Below are 25,999 nucleotides of genomic sequence, written 5' to 3'. Positions count from 1 at the left end.
CAACTGCGTTTGAAGATGGAATTATGTACAAAAGATGAGAGAGAAGATGCATGTGTCAGACAGACTGAAATCTAAAATTATAATCAGTTTAAATAACAAGAGTTCGATAATATCGATCAAGTGTCTGTGAAGAAGGAATTATGTACAAAAAGTCGTAAAATATGTGAGAGACAGAATGAAATATCTATAATTAATTTCAGCTTAAACGAATTTCTATGAAATTTAATCAAACTAATGCATCGATAACAAGAGATCGATAATATCGATCAAGCGTCAACTTTTTAAAGAAGAAATTATGTACAAAAATTTACGAACTCAAACAGACAGACTGAAATATCTATAATTATGATTAGATTAAGCGAAATGCAATGAAATGAAATCAAAGTAATGTATCGATAACAAGAGACCGATAACATCGATCAAGCGTCAACTGTGTTTGAAGAACGAATTATGTGCAAAAAGTTGGAAAAACAATTAAGTCATAGCGATGTTATGTTTTAAACTGAAATATCTATAATTATGCTCAGTTTAAATGAATTGCAATGAAATAAAATCACAGTAATGTATCGATAACAAGAGATCGATAATATCGATCAAGCGTCAACTGTGTGTGAAGAAGGAATTATGTGCAAAAGTCGAAAAACATGTGAGAGAAGATGCACGTGTCGGCTAATTACGAACTCATACAGACACAGAAACAGAAAACCACACATTAACAATGGGAAGAAAATCACTTTTGGAAAACGAGCAAATGCAATCAACCATGACATCAACAACAACAGACAGAGGGACAGATAGCCAGCGATTGGATTGACTGACTGACTGACTGGTTGAGTTTATGCCTGGGTGCGGGACAGCACAAAAACTATTATACAAGCACAAGCTGTGTCACATGTCCGATATGCAGGTGTATATATATTTGTATGTCACTTGACCAATTTGGAAAGCGCGTGGGCGAAAGGGGTTGTCAAATGGTGCAGAAAGATACGAGAGACAGCGAAAGTGAAATGCGAATGCGAATGCGAATACGAATGCAAAATGCACATGAGCAAGGCACGTGATGGGAGGAGAGGTTTCCTCTAAGCTGTGCTACATACAACCTGTTATCGATATCACAAATTATCTTGAGACGCATTAATGCAAACTTCAAATGACAATCAAATTTGTAGAGCAATGTCATTCGATGTGCTATGCGCTTTAAAAGAATGTTTGTAGTCTTCAAATTCGAATTTCTAAAACTTTAAAATATCTGTGTATTTTCCGATCAATTATAAATATGTTCTAATTCGAAATAAATTTTATCTTTGCAGCTAAATGTGCGCGTCACGACAATGGACGCCGAACTGGAGTTCGCCATTCAGTCGACAACGACGGGCAAACAACTGTTCGATCAGGTGGTCAAGACGATCGGCCTGCGTGAGGTTTGGTTCTTTGGTCTGCAGTACACGGACTCAAAGGGCGATTCCACATGGATCAAGCTATACAAAAAGGTAAGAGCATTGTTATACAAACTACAAAACCACATATTTTCAAACAAAATATCACCGTAGAACAATGCTTGAAACACACACACACAAGAGAAACACACATAAATTATTTATACGTAGATAGTTTTAGAATTTAGACTAATAAAAAGGTTAACGTTCGCTCGCATGTCTCTAGCCCGAATCGCCGGCCATAAAGACTATCAAGTATTTGAAACGTGTTAAGAAATATGTGGACAAGAAGACAGCCGATAGCAATGGACACAATCAGACAGATGAGAGCGAAGAGGATGACGATGCCGATGATATGGTGGGCCTTACTAAAAAAAACTACCACAAAACTGTCCTGAAAAAAGAAACCTTTGCCATGGTATTGTCGTCTAGCCCGATTGTAGCGTCCCACACAATATATTGTGATTGTAGAAAGCCGATGTTGAGTTGTGAAATTTGGCAACGTTGCAGTGAAAACTGGCAACGATTATTAAAGTATCACAAAACTGTCCTGGAAATAAAACTTTTACCATGCTATTGCCGTCTAGACCGATTGTAGCGTCCCACACAAAATATTGTGATTGTAGAAATCTGGTGTTTAGTTGTGAAATTTGGCAACGTTGCAGTGAAAACTGGCAACGATAATTAAGTATTTTTGCATGCCCTGTAGAGTTGTTGAAAATAATTTCAGAACTTTATATTACTGATTACATTGAACTCTGATCTTTGATTGATTTCTCATTGAACATGCTGCGCACTTTGCACCGCTCGCACAATAATAAAACAAACTTCCACAGACTGGATCAATGCCGTTTTCCACATGGGTAAACTTGAGGGCAAATCATAAACACACAAAATAACCAAAAGCATAAATCAAATATGAATAAACATTTTAATTTTATTATTCGATAAGTTACAAAAGAAGAATAATTTCAAAATTTAATTAAAATTTCATAAATAAGTAGGAAATAATACAAAATTGGTTGGAATTCTAAATCAACAAAATCAAAGTGAATTAGTAATTCTAAAAATTGAACAAAAAATTGGTATAAATATATAAGAATATTTAAAATTAGAGAATATTCGAAATTTATTATATTAGTATTTATTTATTATAAATTTGAAAAATTGTATTTGTCAATTGTAACTAATGAACTTTATTTATCCGTGTGCAGGTGATGAATCAGGATGTGAAAAAGGAGAATCCCTTGCAATTCAGATTCCGTGCCAAATTCTATCCGGAAGATGTGGCCGAGGAGCTGATACAGGACATCACACTGCGCCTGTTCTATCTGCAAGTGAAGAATGCCATATTGACCGACGAGATCTATTGCCCGCCGGAAACGTCGGTGCTGCTGGCCTCCTATGCAGTGCAGGCGCGTCATGGTGATCACAATAAAACCACCCATACAGCCGGTTTCCTAGCGAACGATCGATTGTTGCCACAGCGCGTCATCGATCAGCACAAGATGTCCAAGGATGAGTGGGAGCAATCGATAATGACCTGGTGGCAGGAGCATCGCAGCATGCTGCGCGAGGATGCCATGATGGAGTATCTGAAAATTGCCCAGGATCTGGAAATGTATGGCGTCAATTACTTTGAGATCCGCAACAAGAAGGGCACCGATCTGTGGTTGGGCGTCGATGCCCTTGGCCTCAACATTTACGAGCAGGACGATCGATTAACGCCCAAAATTGGTTTCCCCTGGTCGGAGATCCGTAACATTTCCTTCTCCGAGAAGAAGTTCATCATCAAGCCCATCGACAAGAAGGCACCCGACTTTATGTTCTTTGCGCCACGCGTTCGCATCAACAAACGCATCCTGGCCCTCTGCATGGGCAACCATGAGCTGTACATGCGTCGTCGCAAGCCCGACACGATCGATGTGCAGCAGATGAAGGCGCAGGCGCGCGAAGAGAAGAATGCCAAACAGCAGGAGCGGTAAGTTGTGTCGGTTTAGATCTCTCTTATCTTTCTTCATCTTCTTAATTAACAATTTTGTGTTGGTTTCATTTTCATACAGCGAAAAGCTGCAGCTGGCGCTGGCAGCACGCGAACGTGCCGAGAAGAAGCAGCAAGAGTACGAGGATCGCCTTAAGCAAATGCAAGAGGAGATGGAACGTTCGCAGCGCGATCTGCTCGAGGCCCAGGAAATGATTCGCCGCCTCGAGGAGCAGCTGAAGCAGCTGCAGGCCGCCAAGGATGAGCTTGAGCTGCGCCAGAAGGAGCTGCAGTCGATGTTGCAGCGTCTCGAGGAGGCCAAGAACATGGAGGCCGTCGAGAAGGCCAAGCTCGAGGAGGAGATCATGGCCAAGCAACAGGAGGTGCAACGCATTCAGGACGAGGTCAATGCCAAGGACGAAGAGACCAAGCGTCTGCAAGACGAGGTCGAGGAAGCACGTCGCAAACAGGTAAATCTATTGTATATTGTATCAATTTTGGATATCAGCTTCTAAATTTGGTATTATGTGCTTTTTAGGCTGAGGCTGCTGCCGCGCTGTTGGCTGCATCGACCACGCCGCAACATCATCATGTGGCCGAGGATGAGAACGAGAACGAGGAGGAGCTGACGAATGGCGATGCCGGCGGCGATGTGTCGCGCGATTTGGACACGGACGAGCATATCAAGGATCCCATCGAGGACAGACGCACGCTGGCCGAGCGCAATGAGCGCCTGCATGATCAGCTCAAGGTGCGTTTCATATAGCATATAGAAGAGTTGTAAAAGCAAAGATTAAGGAAAACATTTCACAATCGATTTTAGTTAACTTTAAGTCTTGTTAAATTGCCATGTAAAGTTAGTTGTAAATTTTAGATTGAGTAGCGATCGCTTGCATGATCAGCTCAAGGTGCGTTTTATCTAGCATATAGAAGAGTTGTAAAAGCAAAGTTTAATTGGTGATAGTTTAAGGAAAACATTTATCAATCGATTTTAGAGCTAGTTAAATTGTCATGTCAAGTTAGTTGTAAAATTTCAATTGAGTATCGATAAACAAGATGTTTATTTTAAATGCGAATAGCACATCGATCATCAGTATGTTTGTAGAAAAACGAAGTTAGTCTTGATTGCAATTTGTACAAATTGTTGAAGTGCTATTAACATTGTTTAGTAGAAATAAGTCAATGGAAATTTTAAGACTAGTCAAGTCACTATTTGTTCGCATTAAGTAATTAAGCTTTTGGCATTGTTATTTTTCAACGTATACTTAATTTACTTACTTTTCTCTCTTTCTCTTTCTATTTGTGTGTCGCCATCTCGCTCATTTCGATACAACAACCCAGGCCTTGAAGCAAGATCTGGCGCAGTCACGCGACGAAACGAAAGAGACGGCAAACGACAAGATTCATCGCGAGAACGTGCGTCAGGGACGCGACAAGTACAAGACGCTGCGTGAGATCCGCAAGGGCAACACAAAGCGTCGCGTGGATCAGTTTGAGAACATGTAAAGCGGCATCCACGACGCCTTCTTCTACATCCAACTACTAGCAGCGCTCCATCCCTCCCCCCTAACCCCATCTCTCCGCCCCGCCCAAAATCACGTCGATGTAGCAAAAAACAAAACAAAACAAAAAAAAAAGGAAAACAAAAAAAAAAAACTTTAATCAATTACACTCCACAGTTAATATGAAGCTTAAACAATTTATTTCAAATGAGTTATTTTTTTTTTAACCTGACCCGCGACGTGTATGTATAGAAAGTTGAAAAGAAAAACAAAAACAAATAAAAATAAAAATATGAAAATGAAAATAAGAATATGAGCAGGAGATGAAATGAAGCGCAGCGTTATTTAAAACAAAAAATATATAAAACCAAAAAGAAAATAATAGAAGACACTTCCGCCAACGGTTTTGACAGTCTAGTGTTAAACGACAATCAATCAATCAATCAATCGCCCCGCCCCATCCATGCAGTAAATAAATTTTATAGAATGGTCGCCAATTTTTGTGCACCAGCCAGGTCCAGAATCCCTCCTCCCTTCTCCCTATGAGCTCCACATTGAGGAGAAACGAAACGCAGTAACAAGAAAAACAACAACTACAACTACAATAACAAACAACAACAACAGCAATTTGCATTTTCCCCCGTTATAAATATTATTTTTATTATTATATAATTACTATTTTTTTTAAATTTGTATAATTAAATAAGAACTTGATTAATTGTTTCTTAAATTAACTTGCGAAAGAAAACAAAACAAAAAGAAAACAATATTTTTAATTAATATTATTACAAAAAAAAAAACAAACAAACAAGAAAACGAAAACACAAGTGAGAAAAAGGATAAAAATATATTATATAAACTATATTTTTCTTCTTTATTTTTGTTTTGAAAAAAATCTTTAAAAAAAAAACTATTGTGAAAAACCAAACAAAGAGTTTTTAAATTAAACAATAAAAATGTAAAACAAAACAAAAACAACTACAACAGTGACAATGAGCATTTATTCAAGATATTGAAAGAAAGAAAATTAACTTTTGGGATTTTGACAATTTCTATAGCATACTTTTATGCTGTCAAATTAAAAAAATTATCGACTAGGCGAATGAGTAATAAAATAAAAAAATCGAAAAATTGAAGTTCTAATGCTGAATAGCATTTGTCAAGGTTAATTTTAATTTGATCGTTTTAGTAAAATGATCTGCTTGCATAGCATTAGCGACTTTTGACTTTGAGTCGGTTTAATAATCGCCATTCAGTCTATGGGTAATTATAATAATCAGGGAATGTGAAAACAGCTGTAGAATTAAATCTTACGCATCTATCATATTGAAATGGTATTTGTACAATTCCCTATAATAAAAAGACACATCCTTGTCCGGCACAACAAAGCATTTTTTCCATATGATGATCGCCGTGTCAATCACATGATTATGGATTAGCATAGGATATCGATTGTGTATATCATCATACAGACTAAGGAATTTTTCCGGTTCGAAGTCGTTCCGCATCGCCATCAGGACAGCCAAAGTATAGTTATATTTCTTCCTGTTCGCAGTGTAGACAGCCATTTTGCGGTCTTCTTCAGTCATTGTGCTCATTAGACGGACAAATAAAATAAATTTGGAAAAGGCGTGTGCGTATATAAAAATATTCAAATGTTTCTGTTCAGATCGAGTGATTGTATGGGATTGAGGAAATAATTGAAATGAACGAGTATCGTTCAAATGTTTCATGACATAGTTATGCTAGTTAACTTAGTTTTTGTGCCTTGCACTAATTTCAAGTAGTTGGCAACGCTGCATTTGTCAAACTTCACAATGCAAAAATTAAAGCATACTTTTAGGCTGTCATAAATGACTGACTTTTATTATTTGCTTTTTCAAGTGCTACAATTTCGTTTTATAACGAGTATCGTTCAAATGTTTCTTGACATAGTGATGCAAGTTAACTTAGTTTTTGTGCCTTGCACTAATTTCAAGTAGTTGGCAACGCTGCATTTCTCAAATTTCACAATGCAAAAATCAAAGCATACTTTTAGGCAGCCAAAAAAAGTGAATATAATTGACTGACTTTTATTATTTGCTTTTTTAAATGGTATAGTTTCGTTTTATATATTTCTTGTTACCCCATTTTTCCTCCGATGGTTCCTATAATGTGGTATGTATAACTATAGCGAAATTATAAATTCATGTGACAAACAGACAACGAAACGAACGCAAATTATTTTGAAATGCTTTTACTATTTTTTTTGTTGGATATTTTTTGTTTGTTACTAGCGCTTTATTAATGCAAATATCAAATTGATAACAATAGATACATGAGCTATATATTTATAAGTAAATTTAATCAATTATTATTTTTGATCGAGTATATGTAAAATATATATATATATAAAAAAAAAATCGGCTATACATATACAGTATTTATGTATAATATTTATACTATACCAATTAACCGCGCGTCTTAAGATTACAATCAATAAAAAAAAAATGCATTTTTAAACTGTGTGTTTGTTTGTGTTTCGATTTGTTCGCTACATAAAAGATATACACGGTGTATATGTATGTATATAGGCTAATCTATGCATATAGATGTAGATATATGTGTATGTATATATATATATATATAGATATGTATATGTATAAAGTATGTACTCATATAAAACATATTTAGAAGGCACATAATTACAGGCGCATTCGTGCGCATGGATTGGGTTACTCGCTTGCTCGCTCTCTCTTTCATGCTCTCCCTCTTCCTCTCTTTTCGGAATTTACAATTGTTGCTCGGTTCTTCTGCTCTTAGTAGGGATTGACTGCAGCGAGTCCCACACGTCCGCCGGAGCGCGCAAACACCGGCTCCGCATAGCTGTGTCGATAGCCCTTCGGCATGCTGGCCAACGGCTTGCCACCGCCAGAGGGCGCCACACCAGCTGCACCTCCTCCTCCTCCGCTATTGCTGCTGCTGGGCGTGGGCGCTGGCGAGGGATAACGCTCTGCGTGATGCGAGACGCCGCCACGCGATGAGCTCGACTTGCCGCCGGACTCTGCTGACTGAAGATATTCACGCGAATGCGCTCGCAGCTGATGACGCGACGAAGCACGTTCTCTCTCCCTTTCACGCTCCCGTTCCCTCTCTCTTTCACGCTCGCGTTCCCGCTCCCTCTCCCTCTCATGCCTATACACTTCATGGTGCTCCTCGCCACGTCTCATGGGATAATCCCGCTCACGTCGCTCACGCTCCTGTCCATGCCGCAAGTTGCCGCTGCTGCTGCTGTGTTGCTGATGCTGCAGTTGCTCCTGCTGCTGCCAATGCGAACGTTCTCGGGATCGTCCACGGCCACGGGGCAACAACGGTTCCGGCTGCATCGATTGCAGCGGCTCCTCGTCATCCTCATCACTCCACTGCTCCTCCACATAGCTGGGCGGCTCCAAGCTGCCGCGTCGCCGGCGCGACGATGAGCGATGATAGTCGCTGTTGTTGCCGGTTGCCGATGGTGGGACGCCATCGCGTTCATCTAGATCGTAGCGACTGCTGCCGTTGCGTTCCATGGCCCTAAACTTGTCCTTGGCATCGTGGAAACGTTCACGGGGCGACACCTGACTGACGCTGTGCGTCTTGTTGCTGCTGCTGCTGCGTGGCGGCGGTGGCGGTTCATCGTTGCCGCTGCTGTTGTTGTTGTGGTTGTTGTGGTTGCTGCTGCTGCTGTTGTTGTAGCGCATGCCCGTGGACTTCATCATCTTCTCCATGCTCTGGATGTATGGCAGGCTCTCGGCCTCGCGATATGGATTCCGATCACGTGAATGATCCCGATCGCGTTCCCTTTCACGCTCTCTTTCACGCTCACGCTCACGCTCTCTCTCCCTCTCCCTTTCTCTGTCTCTGTTGTTGCTGCTGCTGCTGCGCGTCGCCTCGCCACGATGCACTGCAGCATACTTGTTGTGCTGCTGCTGCTGCTGATCGAATGGCAACTCTGCCGGATCCACATAGCGATGTCGACTGCCGCCATAACGTTGCGCCTCCTCGGCAGCATAAGACTTGAGCTGTTGCTGTTGTTGCTGCTGCTGCTTCTTTGATGCATACTCCATGAACTTTTGCTTGTCGGTCAGATTCTCCTTGCGATAGCCGCTCAGCGAATGCGGCTGCTGTTGCTGCGGCTCGCTGCACGGATCCGAGTCATCGAAATCATCGAGTTCATCATCATGCAACGAACGCTGCTTCACACGCTCCCTCTCCCTCTCACGCTCCCTTTCGCGTTCCCTTTCGCGCTCCCGCTCGTGACCCGAGAGCTTTTTGTTGAGCAAGCGATTGATCTCATTGTATTTGTCCGTGTCCCGCAATTTGGCTGCACCTCCGCCTCCCTCGTGCTTCAGCGGCTCTTGTTGCATCACACGATTGAATTTCGCATCGTAGTCCGCTGGTCGCATGATGATCGGCTTGATCTCATCCTCTCGCGACCACGATTTGCTCGACGATGCCGGCGTCTTGGTGCGATCTCTATCGCGCTCTCGCTCCCTCTCACGCTCCCTCTCCCTCTCACGTTCGCGCTCTCTCTCGCTCTGCCGGGGCACATACGGCTTCGCTGGCAAGTCGCGCAGATAACTGTCCTCCGGCGGCTGAACGGCGCTCTTGCGCTTCAGCTGCGCATGCGGCGGCAGCGCAATCTGCGACGGCTTCAGCGCAATTACCGAATTGTCCGCCTCATTCGACCAGTGTTCGTCATCTGTTGGGTAGAGATTGGAATTTAGTATTTTTTGTGGGAAAAACTTAGTATGTTACAGTCGAATTTCATGAAGAGAAGCTTTTGGCTTTAGCTGCTTTGCCTGACAATCTGGTATATTTTCAATGTACTACATCAATATACTAAGTATGACCTTCGGTATATTTTTGTATTTCGGTATATTTTAAGAATAATACTACTGCTATGCATTTTCCATTTTAAAAGAGTCTACTTGATATTGATGAAGTTTTTCTACGCTACTGCAATATGGTATATTTTGACCTGTATGGTATTTTTTTAATGTAGTTTTTCATCGATCGGCATATCTTAGTATTTTTGCGGCACTGTTATTTATTTTCTACCTTTATAATTACTAATTAATTTACTTTTATTATTTTTAAAGAGTCTTCTAGATTTTGATGCAGTTTTGCTACGCTAAAGTTTCTGTTCGATTTTATGAATTTTAAAGTATTATTGGCTTAATTGAAGCTTCAGTCAAATCTATTTAAGATGTTCGAAAGTTGTTCCTTGTTTCTAAAAAAAAAAAAAACTCAATTTAAGGTTATTTGAGAAAACTTATTGGAAATTCATGTGCAACACAATTAATCGAAATTTTGCAATCGCATTAGAGAAAATATGTTATTGTTATGAAACTTTTCATTTATTTAAGTATAATTGTGGTATGCTAGATGGCTATAAATGTCCATTCCAAAGCAAAGTAAGAAAGCTGCTGTCGAGTGTGCTCGACTATGAGATACCTGCTACCTATTTGCAATAAAAACAAAGCATTGCGGTATTATTTATGAACGTTATGAAAAATTGCTAACATATATCGAAGGCTACTTTTGGTATATTGGTATGCTATTGTATAACTACATCGTATTGGCTGTTGACGCTGATTAAGTATAAAACATATACATATATACTTTATAGTGTCGAAAGATGCCTCCTTCTGCCTGTTACATTCATTTTCGGTAGAGTAGCAGGTATATAACTGAAATTTGAGATCATATCAAAAGTGCAGAAGTTGTTTAAAAAATAATGCCAAAAAACGCCTACTGAAATCGGGTGTCAGTTGCTTTGGCTATATCATATCGTACTGTATAGTATACTAAATATAGTCTTCAATAAATTTCAGTATTTTTGGAATATTTCTAGTATATCAGTATACTAAAATTGGTAATGAAAATGGGTAGCAATCGAGCACATTTGACTGTAGCTTTATTCATTGCTAAATATCATTCTTCATATTTGATTCCTCAAATTTTATTCTTCAAATTTCAAATTTCATTCTTTCAATATCATTTGCACATCATAATGTTATCATTGTCATAATTTAATATGGAATCAATCTCTTAATGTCTTATTTTCATGGTGCTAAGATCACTAGGAGAAAAATACTGTCTTCAGTATGTTACGAACATTTGATCTTAACGTTGCGTTACCTATTTGTTAAGCTGTTGAAATTGTGACAAAATAAGTTGCTTCTATATATAGTACTATTGTCAGTTATCAATTCAAATTAAATACATTGTTGTTTCTCTTGTTTCGACTGCAATTATAATCATATATGGGTAATTCATCTTTACAGTTAAAAAAAAACATAAACTAAAACAATTTTAAAACTAAGTGAATGTCATTCTTTAGATTAAAACTATTTTTAGAGCTAAGATTGATTTTAGGAACTTGTTTTATTTTACGATAAAATATATAAATTCGTTAATTTTTTTTTGTTTGCGTACAAATTTGTTAATTTTTGCAATTATCAGAACAGAAAACAAAACAGAAAAAGAAATCCAAAACTGTTCTTAGCTCCAATTGAAGTACTAATTTGAAGAATAACCTTTACTTATTTTAAAAATTGTTTCAGTTTATGTTTTTTTCACTGTAAAGACTGTCGCACGGGACAAATCCGTCAGAGAATTATCCATATGTAGATCATTGATCTCTTTTTCCACTCACCACTTGAACTATTCAGCTCTTGTCGCTCTGGGCTCGGCGCCAGATCGGATCCAATGCCCGAGGAGCCACGCGAGGACACCTGCTTGCCGTTGGCATTGGACGCAGATGCCGCTGCTGCGGCCGATGTGGCGCCACTGACAGCTGCTGAGGGGCTGCCGCCAGCTGTGGCAGCGCCGTGGCCGGAGGCAGTGGCGCCTTTGGGCGTGCCAGCGCCGCCCACAATCAAGGCGTTGCGACAGCGACGCAGCTCGATGGCCGTCAGATTGCCCTTGGAGCGATGCACCGTGTCGTAGTCGCGAGGCGGCAACAACAATGGCGGACCGTTGCCATTGAGTTTGGCCCGCAGCTCGGCGGCCAGCGAATCGAATAGATCGCTGTTCTGTTGTGCCGTCAGCGGCGGATGATGTGATGATGATGAGTGCTGTGAATGATGCTGTGAGTGTTGTGAGTGCTGATGTGAATGATGCTTTCCACTGTTGTTGTTGCTGCTGTTGCTGTTGTTGTGGTTGCCACCGTGTGGCGGAGAGCGGGAGACTGGAGAACCAGCCAAACCGTGCTCCTCACTGCACTCCGATTCACGTGTGCTGTTGCCCGTGTCGCTGCCCAAGGAGCTGCTGAAACGCTTCGGCGATGTCTCGTGACGTCGCTGCTGATGTTGCTGCTGCTGCTGTTGCTGCTGATGATGTGAATATCCACCGCCATTGGAGTGATGCGATTGCGACTGCGACTGCGACAGATGGTGCGACGACTTGTGAGAGCTTTCGTGACGTTTCTCTGAGCTGTGGCTGCTGCCGTGTCCTTGTCCTGGTCCTCCGCCAGCGGGCAGAGGCGGCAAAATGCCCAATCTGCAGTGAAAAAAGGAGCAGCGATCGATCAGTATTTATGATTTTTAAAACATATCAAATAATTGAATCGGAAATCACATTTATTCAATTAAAAGCAGTTTTGTAATAGAGCTTTTCAAATAATTTGTATTTGAATTTATGTGTTTATGAAATATTAATCAATTCCGAAACTAATTTACTCAAAAGAAACATCATATTGGCAGAAATACCATCACATTTTCCTAACAAACATATTACTTTTATATTTCTTGAACTTTGAAAAGTAAAATATAATGAACCCACATAAATAATTCTTTTAAAGTTAATATTGATCAGATGAAAAACTTGTTTTTAAAAGTGAATATACAAAAAAATTTGATTTGGAAGTTTTATTCACTGCCTAATATTAGTTTAAAGTACAGAATTCTATTGGAATTTACATTTAAGAACTATTCAATGCTGCTTAATATCATACTTGAACCTCACAAATATATATATCTCAGTATTATAAGAACAACTATGTATTATATTAAAAGCAATCATTTTAGAAGAGCTTATTCTTACACGGCAAGAAAAAATCTAGATTGAGAACATGATTTGAAATCTTGAAATCTTAAAATTACTTTTGTATGCAAGCCTCATAGAACTCTTAAGCTCTTTATGAAGTATAACCATATGCAATAGGTCTTTAGTTTTGTAGCATAGAAGTAAATGAAAAATAACTGAACGCCACAGGAGTCGCTTATATCATTTTGTGTGCTATTTCGTTGCTCGTGGGGAAACTGTCTCTCTCTCTCTCCTCCTCTCTCTCTCTTCTGGTCTTTCATTAATTGGGAGTGCCGTCTTCAACTGAAAATGCAACTTGCAACTGCATTGCTAGGCATTAACATTAGTGCCACAGCTGCCCCATTGGCTAATGGAGTGTCTAAGTGAGCAGGTTGGCAACTTTGCTTCCTGCTTGTTGCGGCACTCAATTGATTGCGATTTGCGGTAAATTTGAAGACCCCCAGCTAAAAACAACTAAAAACATCGCCGAAAAGTGCTGCCACATGATGTTTTGTGTATGCCACGTAAATGAAATTAGTCGCAAGTTGATTGGAACTGGCTTAAAGCAAACACAATTCATATGTCTGTGATTAAATCAATAAATAAGAAAATTTGTCTACCAAAAGTCTTGCATAAGAATTGGACAATCTTTTTATCTTGGAATCGCAATTACTTTTTTATACAGCATATCCCACAGTAAAATATATGAAATGGAGTCGAATTAACCTAAAACTAAATAACATAAATACATGAAAAAAAAACCTAAATTCTTTCTAAATTATTTGAATTTTACTACTGGGTCTAATTTGAATTAATATTATAATCTATTATAATATGAAATGAATAACATTTTATTTCCTACATTTATTTAAGATTTACTGCTTGGTCTTTTAGCTTACATAAATATGAATTAACAATATTGGAAATAACATAAAAATTGAAAAATCTTTTATTTCTTATATGAGTTGAAATTGTAGTACATAACAATAAACTTCATAAAGAACAGTATAAATGCAACAATATGATCATTTTTGCTTTGTATATCGGTTGGATATATGCATACTATATTTAGCAACCCTTCTAGAGTTCATAGATACAATTCTTTTAAATTAATGGTCTCTTTTAACATGCAACATGCAACTGAATGCAACTACTTTAAATACTTGATTCACCTCAAATCAGGTATTCATTCATTCATGTTTATTTAGTAACCCTTCTAAAATTCATCTGTCAATAAGTTTCGAACTATCGATAGATACAATTCTTTTGAATTTAGAGTCTCTTTTAACATGCAATTGAACCCAACTATGTTATATAGTTTCATTAATCATTAAAACTCTGTTATAATCAAATTAATGTCATTGAACATTTTCCTACTAGGTCTATCACAGTCGAATGTGATTCACATCAGATCAGGTATTCATTCATTCATGTTTATTTAGCAACCCTTCTAGAGTTCATCTGTTAATAAGTTTCGAACTATCCATAGTTACAATTCTTTAAAATTTAGAGTCTCTTTTAACATGCAACAGAACGCAACTACTTTAGATATTTTTATTCATCAATTAAAACACTGTTATAATCAAATTACTTCAATGTCATTGAACAGTTTCCTACTGGGTCTATCTATCAATCGAATGTGATTCACATCAGATCAGTCATTCATTCATGGTGTGTGCAACTTACCTGGTCTCGAGCTCCTCGAAACGCTTTTGATTGTCGGGCCGATTGATGAGTATTTGCAATTGTAGATGCAACGCCTCAGCCGTTGTCTCCGAGTCGCAACGATAGGCGTGCACATGCAGCGGGCACTTGGTGGCCGGATTATAGAGGAGCAGCACACAGGCAACGATGTCATCGGTTTGCACGGAGCTGGTTATGGCACTGTGTGGTATTAAATGCTTCGATGCGCCCTATAATACACAACAAAAAGAGGAAAAAACGAATGGATGTTGCATGATGGAGGAGGAGGAGGAGAAGGAGGAAAGTGAATGCCACAACTTTGTTACTCACCTGCACGATTTTGATGCCCTTGTGCGAGACCTGCAACGTCACCTTGAGCGGCTCCTGGCTGCGCGATCTGTCCACCAGATACGGCAGCACTGAGTTAATGACGCGAGCACCCCGCAATCCCTTCGCCTCCTCGGCACCAAGGAACCACACATAGTACGAGGCCTTCTGGACGTCGCGACGCAAGCGTAGCGCCATCTTGACACCAAATCGAAATTTCGTTTAGCGATTTATCGATTCTCTCTCCCTCTCTCTCTCTCTCTCTCGCTCACTGTCTTTACCAATTTCAAAGGCAACTGCTGATGAGCATCTGCAAATGAGATTAAAGACATTGAAATTGTGAAAATGAAGTTTTGATTTATAGAATGTTCAGTAGAATTTTACATTGAGAATTCAGCTTATTATAATTGCTGATTTGTAACAAGTAAAAAAGCTACAGTCGAGTGTGATCGACTGTGATATACTCGCTACCCATTTTAATTAAAAGCAAAACAGTGCGGTATTAAACCGCAAAAAATACTAAAATATACCGAATGCAATACTTTGTATATTGGTATACTATTACATTATAGTGCGGTATTATTATTAAAATATACCAAAATAATATACCAAAAAGTACTAAATTACCGACTGCTATGTTTAGTATATTGGTATACTATTAAATTCCAGTATGACATTATTCTTAAAATAGACCATATTAATATACCGATAAAAATACTAAAACATACTGAAGGCTATATTTGGTATATAGGCACTATTACTTTAAAGTTCAGTTTTATTCTTAAAATATGCCAAATTTATATACCTTAAAATATACCGAAGGTCATATTTGGTATATTGGTATACTATTACAGGACAGTGTAGTATTATTCCTAAAATATACGGAATTAATATACCACAAAAATACTAAATTACGCAGAGGTCAATTTTTGGTATATAGGTATACTATTACTTAACAGTTCGGTATTATTCTTAAAATATACCAAATGAAGTCAATATTTGGTATATAGGTATACTATTACTTAACAGTTCGGTATTCGGTTTAAAAATAGTAAAATATACCGAAGGTTTTTTTTGGCATATTGGTATATCATTACACTACAGTGCAGTATTATTTTTATATATACCAAGTACATATACTGACAATATTTTAAAATATATCGAAGGCTATATTTGGTATATTGGTGTACAATTACTTTACAGTTCGGTATTATTCGTAAAATATACCAAATTAATGTACCTTAAAAATGGTAAAATATACAAAAGGTCATATTTGGTATATTGATATACAGTATTTTGGAACATATCGAAGGCCATATTTGGTATATTGATATACTATTACATGACTATATCGCATCGGTTAATTCTGCCTGTTAACATTTTATGCATACACAGAGTTAAAATACCCGCAGAATTGAGTTTGATGTTTAGCAAACTAAATAAAAAAATGCAAAGCATTCCTCACATTTTCTTATAAATAATTCAAAATTAAATTAAACTGCGCTTGCAACACAAAACATAAATGTCAAATATATTCCAGTTTAATTTCTCATGTAGAATTCAGCTTAATTCTGATATTTAAAATGTTCTCAAGAATTGAATTTGATCTTTAATAAACAAAATATTAAATACAAAGCATTTGCAAAAATATATAAAAATCAAATTGAATTGCGTTTGCTTATAAAATGTATGTTAATACTGAAAGTACACAGAATTGATTTTTGAATATAATTTATTTCATTTTAAACTCGATTAAAATGCAAAGCATTCTCCACATAAATATTTAAATATTCAAGTGCTGCAGCTAAAACAAAATGCCGGAGAAATTTCAAGTTAAATTTCCCAAGAATCTTAAATCGAAATAAACGTATAAGAAAGCGGCTTATACTTAGATCAGAAGGTCATTAGAATGAAGCCGCTAAATGCAAATCCAATTTAAAATATGCATTTTTATTAGGGGAGCTCAACGTGCGGCAATCGGATGATCATCAATCACAGATGAAACTGAGCAGGAGACATTTGCGTCATCCGAGTGAGTGTGTGTGTGATTATATGTGTGTGTGTGTGTGTGGAATGCCGAGTGATCACAACGCATCGCATCGCATCGCACAAGTGCATATAATATTTATGCTCATGTTAGTTATGGTTACGGGCATCTAACGGAATCATTTTTAGACAAATTTCAATTCGAAAGAGCCGCAAGAGAAGCCAAGGCAGCCAACCAAACAGCCGCTCTGTCCACTGGTGTGTCATAATACTATGTTTCCAGTCTCCAGTCTTGGGGGATTTTGAAAAACACACAGAAAACAAAAAAAATGGTGCTAACACACACACACACACAAGCCGAAGAACGGTATTAATGTTGTTGATATACTCGTATATCTTCTCAATAATATTCATAATCGATGAGCTGGTACAACTTGTTGTGCGACATCTCGCATCTCGCTTCTCGCATCTCGCGTAGGCCAAAAAGAATCTCGAATCTTGTTTTATTTGATGTTTTTTTTTCATTCCAAGTCCGTTGTTGTTGAGTTTCAAGATATTTATCAATGTTATACGGCTGCCACAATGTGTGTGTGTGTGTGTGTGTGTGCCTTTGAAATTTACATATGACACAAAAGCGGCCCACAGCACACGGCAATAACACAAAACACAAAAGCTGCTAAACAAACGAAATTATTAACCTCAAAAAGCGAAATAAACACATTTGAAATTTATTTCTTCTGAAAAGTACCAAGAGAATATCGCACACACACACACACACACACATACAAAATGTGGAAAAACACCTGAACTTTATCTGAATGGTTTTATTTATTACGTAAATCCGATCTTATATTATGATATTTGTCATCCTTCTCAACTGGTTTCTACTAAGCTCACGAAACAATTGAGCAAAGAAAAAAAGGTCTACCACGGGTGGCATTTGTTGTTATATATTTGAACTGAACTTTGTTTATAAGAAATAAATCTTCATACACTCTAGGTTTGTTTTATTTTTTAATGCATTTTTTCAGGCCATTTAAATGAATCAGTTTTTATGCCCTCATAAATGGAGAATTTTTGTGTTCGCTTTCAAAAGTTAGAACTCGATTCATTTGCAAGGTGATCAGTATAAACCTGTATACCGTGTGATTTGTGGTAATAAACTTTGATAATATCCTGATAATTTTAGCTTATAACAACAACTTATTGGTCATAATGTATTAAGCCAATTGCAAAAGCCCACAAGCTGTGTCTAATTGTGAATTAAAAATGCAGTAATTTATTGCAAACATAAGGTAAATAATTCGTAAAATTATTATTACTTTTTTCACAACAAATCCTCAGTTTAATTCTTTAATTCATCTGCTCAGAGCTAGTTTTATTCTAAATTATATTTAATTTCGTGTCTGATTTTCAGTTAAATAAATTCTATTCTTATATTTTGTCTGTCAGCTTGACATTCAATTGTTATTTCGTTATTTCGTATGCGACTGCCAGCACCGACAGTTAAAAATTTAATTTATGTTATTCAACCGTAATTATCCAAAATTACCAAGCAATCAAAATAGATTGCACTTTGGTATATAATGTTTGTGAGTGGAATACATGAAAAGCAAATGTTTCTTTTTTTATGTGCTCCTGGATTTCTTTAGAAATTTGTGGAATTATTCTGTGAAGTCTATCGAAGCAATTTAAAATACAAAACAAGGAAAACAAAAACAAAAAAAATAAATAAAATAAAAGAAAACAATAAAACGGTATCAAAAAATTTCAGAATTTTAACTAAATTTGTGATCAAACAAATTAGAAATTAGAAATAATGAAGATTAAATATTTTGTTTCGTTTTAGTATCAGATTGTTGAAAAAGATAAACTGAATTTTAGTTTCATAAACTAATTCAAATTATTAAACATCCCGTTTTAAGTTTGTTAAAAAAATGATTAATGTTAAATATTCCATTTGTTTTAGATTCAGTTTGTTTTAAAATAAAAATCATGCAGATATTTAACTTATTTTGTGTTCAATCAAATATTTTAAACTAATTTGAAGTTTTTAATACTCCAGTTTAAGTTTGTTAAAAAATAATGAATATTAAATATTCCGTTTGTTTCAGTTTCACTTTGTTTACAAATAAACAAAATTCAGACATTTTACTCGAGTTTTGATTAATAAAATATTTACTACTTTAGCTTAAGCTTTCTTTAAGAGTTCAATAAAATAATTCAAAGGAATTTTAATATTAAAAAATCCGGTCTCAGATTGTATATGAAAAAAAAAAAATAGAATTAATTGCAATTAGTTGCTCAATAAAATATTTTTAGCTGAGCGTGTGCATATTTTTGCATGCAAATGTATTCTATATTTATCAGTTGAACGTGTACTTTTGCACATCAGTGTACATAGAATGTGAGCATGTGGAATGAATTTCTGATTTGGTTTTCAGACTGTTTTGCTTGTGCTTGTTGTTTTTGTGATTATCCATTGTTGTTGTTGCTGTTGTTGTTGTTATAGGTGTTGTTAGCGCCCTCTTCTCTGTGTCTGTTTCTGTTGTTGTTGTTGTTTTTGGCTAGACTCGATTGGAAGCCGCAATTGTCATTCTTTTGGCATTCTCTTCTGCTGCTTCGCTTATTGGATTTTGCTTTGCGCGTCTCACATTAAAATGGGTTAAGCGCATTTGACGAAGAAGCAAAAATTGCTGACACACACACACACATGCAGACAAACACGCAGACATAAAAGTACGCGCGGCACTTGCACTGTTTTTGTATTTGTTTGTACTTTTTTTGTTTTTGTTTTTGGGCTCTCTTTGCGTTTGTTTGGCTGCCTTTGCCTTTGCGTTTGTGTTGTTGTTGTTGTTGTCGTTGCTGGCATTTGCTCCATTTCAGTTGAACTCGATCAATGAACCGTTTAATACACTAACACACACACACACACACACACACATGCACACACACTCAAGTTGTAGCGTTTAAATTTCTACAAAACTTATTTGATTAACGGTAATTGCAAGAGAGCGAGAGCAACGCGCGCTCTCACTCATCATTGCCTCTTTCTCTGACTCTTCATTAAGAGAGAGCAAGCAATACACATACACACACACACCTTTGCTTATGCACAGAAACAAAAATAATGAAAAGCTGAGCTTTTTATTTTGCTTCACTTCGTTGTTGTTGTACTACACTTTATAAGCTCGACTGTTAATTGTTGTTGCTTTTGTTTTTTAGGCTTTTGAGAGAAACGTTACGTTCGAACGCGTCGCGCAACTGACGACGTCTCAACGCTTTGGCCGCCTGCTATCGACTGACTTTAGCTAAAAACTGGTGGCTGCTGACTGCCTGACTGCCTGCCTGCCTGGCTAACTGCCGTCCGGCAGGTATGCGCCACACACATAAACACACACACACACGCATACACTTGATACTTGTATGTATGTTTGTTTGTGGCTGTGTTGCCGCAAAGAAAGTCAAGTCGCACGTACTGAACGACGTCGCTGCAACTGCGCTGCGACTGCGCTGCCGCCACAAGTCTTTGGCTGGAATGTTTTGAAATTAAAAGTTGTTGGGTTTTTGGGCGCAGTGGTTGCTGTTGCTGTTGCTGTTGTTACTGTTGCCGTTGCTGTTGCTGTTGGCCCTGGCCAAGCCAGGCCAGGCCAAGACAGCGGCTGCTTGCTGCCTATTTTTTTATATTTTTGGCTTAGACAGGTGTACGCTGAGGTGGCGGAGGCAGAGAAACGTCGACATCGACGGCGACGGCGACAGCGGCTGCAGTTGTTGTTGTTATTGATAGTGTAGCATTGAGCACTTTTGAAAAGCCGTCGTCGTTTCTATGCATTCTACAAGTTTTCCATCGACACACACAAATACAATTTGCGCTGCGCAAAATTGAAAAACTTGGCATTTAACTTGGCCAAGTGAAATCTGCAAAAATTATTCTATATGTCTATAATCAGACACATTTTGTTGTCGTTGTTATTGTTGTTGTTGTTGTTGTGATTATTATTGCTGCTGCTGCTGCGGCGGCGGCTGAAGTCTGTTTGCTTTTGGGCACGGAAACGGAAATGGAAATGCTCAAATTTAGTCAGCGTTGCCGCCAAAAGGTGTCGATATTTATACAATTTTTGCTGTCCCACATTTTCTGTGCAACTTACTTTCGAAACACGATCGCTCGACCGTTTGCGATCTCTGAACTTGCCAACCTTTGCAACAAGAATCGGATTTTTGCCAATCTCAAGTGCATTTTGTTCACTAGAGACAACAATGAGAAGCTTGATTTTGATATTTTGAATCACTTTATGCTAGCTGCCGCATATTTTATTTAAAATGTTGCAAATAAATTTGTTTAAAAGTTGCTTTAAAATATATACTTTTAAGATAAACTCAAATTTCTAAATTCAATAAATTAAAGTTTGAATTTTTTAAGCAAAGATGTTTTTATAATAAAATAATACTATAAAAATATATGCTAATAATAATAATATAATAATTTACAAAAATGACTTGATATTTATTTTAAAGAATTATTTCAATGACTACGTTTTAAATTTTATAGTTTTTCAAATTACGTTTTAAAATTTGTTAGTCAATTAAATAAAAAAAGTGCTGCTGTTTTTTGAGCTACAATTTAAACCAAAATGCTAACAATTAAATAATAAATAATAAAAAACAAAAATAATTGGATTTTATTTTAAATATTATATGTATTTTAAAGTCAGAAACGAAGTTTAAAACAAGTAAGTGTGAGAAGTAAGTGAGAAAAAAAATGAAAAATGGTATATTGCGGTATTATTCTTAAAATATACCAAATTAATTACCACAAAAATACCAAATTTCAACAACAGCTATATTTGGTATATTAATATATTACTAAATTTAAAATGTACCAATTTAAATTTTTAAAAATACTGAAATATACTAAAGGCTATATTAATATAGTACTACATTTCAAATATACCGAAAAATACTAAACTTCACCAACAGCTTAATTTGGTATATTGATATATTACTCAATTTAAAATATACCAATTTAATATACTGCAAAAATACTGAATTATACCAAAGGCTATATTTTTATAGTACTATATTTGTAATATACCATAGAGTACAAAATATACCAGCTTGTCAGCTAAGACAACTAAGAGCCGTAGACGCAATTTTAGGCAAAGAATAGCTTAACTAATTTTAAAAAATTACTTGGTTTTTATTTTAAATACTATTCAAATAGCAAGATCTCAATGTATTTATTTCCTAGCATTTCTGGCACTTTATTAAAATAATCTACTGTTGATTTACAGACAAAAAGATGCTAAAGACAATAGCTGTCGTCTGCTTACCACAAACTTTACTTCATCTAGCTTAATTATAGTTTTTTTTGGTTATAGAAAAAAAAGAGGCAGTCATCAACTTAAATTGAGAACGGCATTTAGGCAGCTGCCACAGCTGCGTTTTTGTATTTTTTTTTATGTTTTTCATCTTGGTTTTCATAACTGTCTGCAAGGTATATTAATTGCTTAATTACGAGAGTACTTCTCTCATACGTCTCATAGATGAGGCGCTCGGTGCAGCAACCTTAATTGCTTCTATCTTATCTCATCAGTTGTTCTGCTAAGTGGAAAATGTCATAAAGTTTGTAAGCACTTTTTTGAGGTTCAATGATTATGGGCTTATCAAATAATGTGCCATGTTGTTGTTTCTCCGTTGCTCAGTTTTCAGTTCTTTTTTTTCTTCTTCTAGCCTACTTTCTGTATAGAATTAAGTACGTCGCATTTCCGCAATTAATGTTGTGAGTCGCTTTTTAATACACATATATATTTATGCGCTTTACACATTAGTTGTTTGCCCAAAAGAAATAAGTAATTTAAAGTCTTAAAGAAAAAACTAATGGTTAAAGTATTTCAGTTGGATGTCAGCCTAGATTTCAGAAGGTTAACTTGAAAATTCTGTAAATTACATAATGACTCCATAATGATTAACTAGAGCTTGGGCTAGATTTAAAGTTTCGAGCCACCTCAAGGGTAAATCACAGCAGTCAGATTGAGAGCGTCTCTATCTCTCTCTTCCCAACGTCATTTGTCACTTTCAAGATTATTAAAGACATGATAAATGCATGTATCAAAACATAAGAAGCAGAAGTCAAAAAAAGCAAAAACAAAATAAATTAAAATATGTTGTAGAAGCGTGTTCAACTTTCAATTGATATACAATGTGAATACACTCATGAATAAAGCGCTGCGGTTTATTATTATTGTAAATGCCAGAGCGTAAATTCGTGTTCGACCTTGGTCAGCGAATTTGCGATTATTTTTGGCCCCATAGACGACTGTCGAAATGCATTTACAGCACGTTTTTGCCAACTACAACAACATCAAACTGAAATCAACAACAAAAGCTATGAAAACAACTTGCTGAGAGATTTCTCCGGCTCTTTTTGACAAATCCCTGCTAACCTGCTGACATGCTATTGGTCCAATGGCAACGCCTACCCGAAAAATTTATAATCACACTCACTCAACAAGCCGATTGAAATTTCACTTTTCACTCATGGAAAAACTACACAACAACAACTACAACAACAACAACAAAATACCCAAAAAATGGAGAAAAAAAATTGAAAATAATAACAATAAAAAAGTTTTTTCGAATAACTTGCAATTAAATTGGTCGAGCATTGCCTGGGAACTGGTTGTCTGCTTAACCAAAATGTACAACAACTATTTTGCAGAGTATGTGAAATTTTGTATATTTTTGTGATTTCAATAAAACTCAAAATTGTTATACTATAATTTTGTGAATACTGGAAATGTGTGCAACAGGCAAAAAGAGGCAAATCCTTCCTTATAAAGTATATACACTATCAACAGCGGAGACTATATAGCCATCGAATAGTATATCGACATACCAAATATAGACTTTGGTATATTTTATCATTTTTGTGGTATATTTTCGGTATATTTGTAACCAAAATGAACGGCATCTATTTTGCAGAGTATGTAAAATTCGGTATATTTTGGCAATTTATACCAAATATATTCTTTGGTATTTGTTAGTATTTTTGCGGTATATTTTCGGTATATTTGTACATCAACTATTTGGCATAGTATGTAAAATTGGGTATATTTTGGAATTTTATACCAAATTTATTCTTTGGTATTTGTTAGTATTTTTGCGGTATATTTTTGGTATATTTACTATTTTGCAGAGTATTGAAAATTCGGTATATTTTCGCAATTTATATCAAATATACCCTTAGGTATTTGTTAGTATTTTTGCGGTATATTTCGGTATATTTTTGTAAAATATGGTTTTATTGAAAATAAGTAGTGAGTGTCTCACAGTCGAGCAAACTCGACTGTAGCTTTTTTTGTTCATATGTGCCAACATAAAACATCAGAAAATAAAGTCAAATTGATTAAATATATTTTTTTTTTGTCAATTATTTTAATAAATTTCTAAATGGTTGGAAATTTATATCTTAAATAAAATATTAGATAATTATTTATATTGTTTATATGATAAAATACTTTTTAAATTTAGTAATTTTTCTAATTAAATTTACAGCCAGGAAAAATAGCCACAAAATGTACATAATTAAATAATTTTATTTAAGTAACTTAATTATAAGTCCAATTAAATCCAATAATAGATCAGAAAATTATGAAAAATGTTTAAATAATAAAACATTTTTGGTTTTAAAATGGACAGCGTAAACAATTCAGAAAATTTAGCTAATGATTAAATTTAAAATTAATAAATAAACATTTTTGTATTCCACAATTCATCGATATGAATATGCAAAAAACTTTCTTAGTCTTACTAGTTTTTAAAGACATTAATTAATGATGATTGAAGTAAATTTTCAAAATGATTTTATTTACCAGTTGCAATAAAAAATTTGTAAAATTTTTTGAATTATTTTTCGAAATTTCTTATCTGTAAATATTTTTGAGACTCGTATTTTTCTTAAACCTTTTTTTTAATTAAACTAAAAGAAATCTGTTTGAAAAATCTTGAACTATAATCTGTATATAGTAGTTATTTTATTTTTTTCTTTTTACGGACAAACTAGATCATATTCGAAGAGCCATAACTTGAAGATGTTGCCTGCTAAGTTTGATTGACAAACGAAATGAGTTTTCTAGAGCATTTCAGTTTCGTTGCGACTGCTTGTCTTCTGCTTGTTGTTGTTGTTTTTTTGGTGAAATCCCAAACGCAAAAAAACGAAATTGCTTTTATAGAGTTCGCGTGCGCTTCTCTCGCGTGCCCCTCGACACCCCGCTTGAGTTGTGGCCAAGGCCGTGTGGTTGGATCGATATGAAGGCGATCGACTCGACTTGAGGCGACTCGACTCGATTCGATTCGATTCGATTCGAGTTGACTTTGTGCTGTGCCATTAAATCAAAAGGAAGAAGCAACTCTGCCACGCCCCGCGGCAAGCATCATGCTTCATGCCACATGTAGTGGCAGTTAGCCACTCAATGTCGCTGCAACTACCAATAAATGCAGCAGCAACAACAACAACAACAACAACAGCGCGGCCTCGGAACAAGTGGCTTTCTTTTGGGTGCGACGACTTTGCAGCCAGAGCGAGAGATCTGAGATCCGAGAGATTGCAGATCGCCGCAGGAGAAGTAAAAGAGATGGGGAGAGGAGAGAGAAAGGGGCATCGAGTGCAGTGCATTGCATTGCAGCTGTGCTAAGCGTTTTTAATTGAATCGCAATGAAGAGAGTCTTGAGTCTTGAGTCTCGTGTCTTGGACGTGAAACGCGTTAAACCGCTTTTGATTTTTATACTCGTATATTTTGTTGTCCATGTTGTCCACACACATGAGAGCCTTGGGTAAAAGTGGGTAATCATCATTAGCCAGGCCAGGCAACGCGTTGGCCAAGTCAATCACACACACACATCTCTCCTCTCTCTCTCTCTCTTTCTCTTGATGTCTCTCTAGAGCTCTGTCTGGCTGCCAACCCCATCAACAGCCCCAATCTTCCAATTCCAATTCCATTTCGAATTCCCATAGATTAGGCGGTGAGAGTGCGACA

The 25,999-nt window shown here is 36.5% G+C and overlaps 3 protein-coding genes across 9 annotated transcripts in view; 1 reads left to right on the top strand and 2 right to left on the bottom strand.

Moving 5' to 3' along the window:
• The window catches only part of LOC132797246 (moesin/ezrin/radixin homolog 1), a 29,374-nt gene extending 22,822 nt beyond the window's left edge, over positions 1 to 6,552 (top strand). For 4 of the 6 annotated variants that reach the window (XM_060808870.1, XM_060808872.1, XM_060808871.1 and 1 more), the window contains 7 exons: positions 1,311 to 1,490; positions 1,663 to 1,794; positions 2,273 to 2,299; positions 2,651 to 3,417; positions 3,500 to 3,887; positions 3,956 to 4,168; positions 4,759 to 6,552. In XM_060808870.1, coding sequence (XP_060664853.1) covers positions 1,311 to 1,490; positions 1,663 to 1,794; positions 2,273 to 2,299; positions 2,651 to 3,417; positions 3,500 to 3,887; positions 3,956 to 4,168; positions 4,759 to 4,923 — 1,872 coding nt within the window. In that variant the 3' untranslated portion in view covers positions 4,924 to 6,552. The remainder of the gene's footprint in view (positions 1 to 1,310; positions 1,491 to 1,662; positions 1,795 to 2,272; positions 2,300 to 2,650; positions 3,418 to 3,499; positions 3,888 to 3,955; positions 4,169 to 4,758) is intronic. The other 2 variants (XM_060808874.1, XM_060808873.1) reach the window with 1 other exon arrangement.
• LOC132797247 (uncharacterized) lies at positions 6,051 to 6,517 on the bottom strand. Its single transcript, XM_060808875.1, has 2 exons — positions 6,234 to 6,517; positions 6,051 to 6,176 (listed from the first exon to the last, which is right to left on the bottom strand). Exons 1-2 carry the CDS (start codon positions 6,515 to 6,517, stop codon positions 6,158 to 6,160), a joined length of 303 nt encoding a protein of 100 aa, XP_060664858.1. The 3' UTR covers positions 6,051 to 6,157.
• A 760-nt stretch (positions 6,553 to 7,312) lies between the features above and the next one.
• The window catches only part of LOC132797245 (myb-like protein Q), a 57,948-nt gene continuing 39,261 nt past the window's right edge, over positions 7,313 to 25,999 (bottom strand). The window contains exons 1-5 of one of the 2 annotated variants that reach the window (XM_060808866.1): positions 20,068 to 20,275; positions 14,982 to 15,288; positions 14,655 to 14,881; positions 11,599 to 12,443; positions 7,313 to 9,639 (exon numbers count right to left, since the gene is read on the bottom strand). In XM_060808866.1, coding sequence (XP_060664849.1) covers positions 7,718 to 9,639; positions 11,599 to 12,443; positions 14,655 to 14,881; positions 14,982 to 15,176 — 3,189 coding nt within the window. In that variant the 5' untranslated portion in view covers positions 15,177 to 15,288; positions 20,068 to 20,275 and the 3' untranslated portion in view covers positions 7,313 to 7,717. Of the gene's footprint in view, positions 9,640 to 11,598; positions 12,444 to 14,654; positions 14,882 to 14,981; positions 15,289 to 20,067; positions 20,276 to 25,999 lie in introns of those variants that run through there. The other variant, XM_060808867.1, reaches the window with a different exon arrangement.

This window comes from Drosophila nasuta, chromosome X (assembly GCF_023558535.2).
Source record: "Drosophila nasuta strain 15112-1781.00 chromosome X, ASM2355853v1, whole genome shotgun sequence".
NCBI classification, from domain to species: Eukaryota; Metazoa; Arthropoda; class Insecta; order Diptera; family Drosophilidae; genus Drosophila; species Drosophila nasuta.
The sequence above is the reverse complement of the archived record's forward strand: the minus strand, read 5'-3'. Positions and strand labels throughout refer to the sequence as shown.

Excerpts from the sequence above, each read along its gene's own strand:
- LOC132797247 (XM_060808875.1), bottom strand. The coding sequence starts at position 6,517 with ATGAGCACAATGACTGAAGAAGACCGCAAAATGGCTGTCTACACTGCG.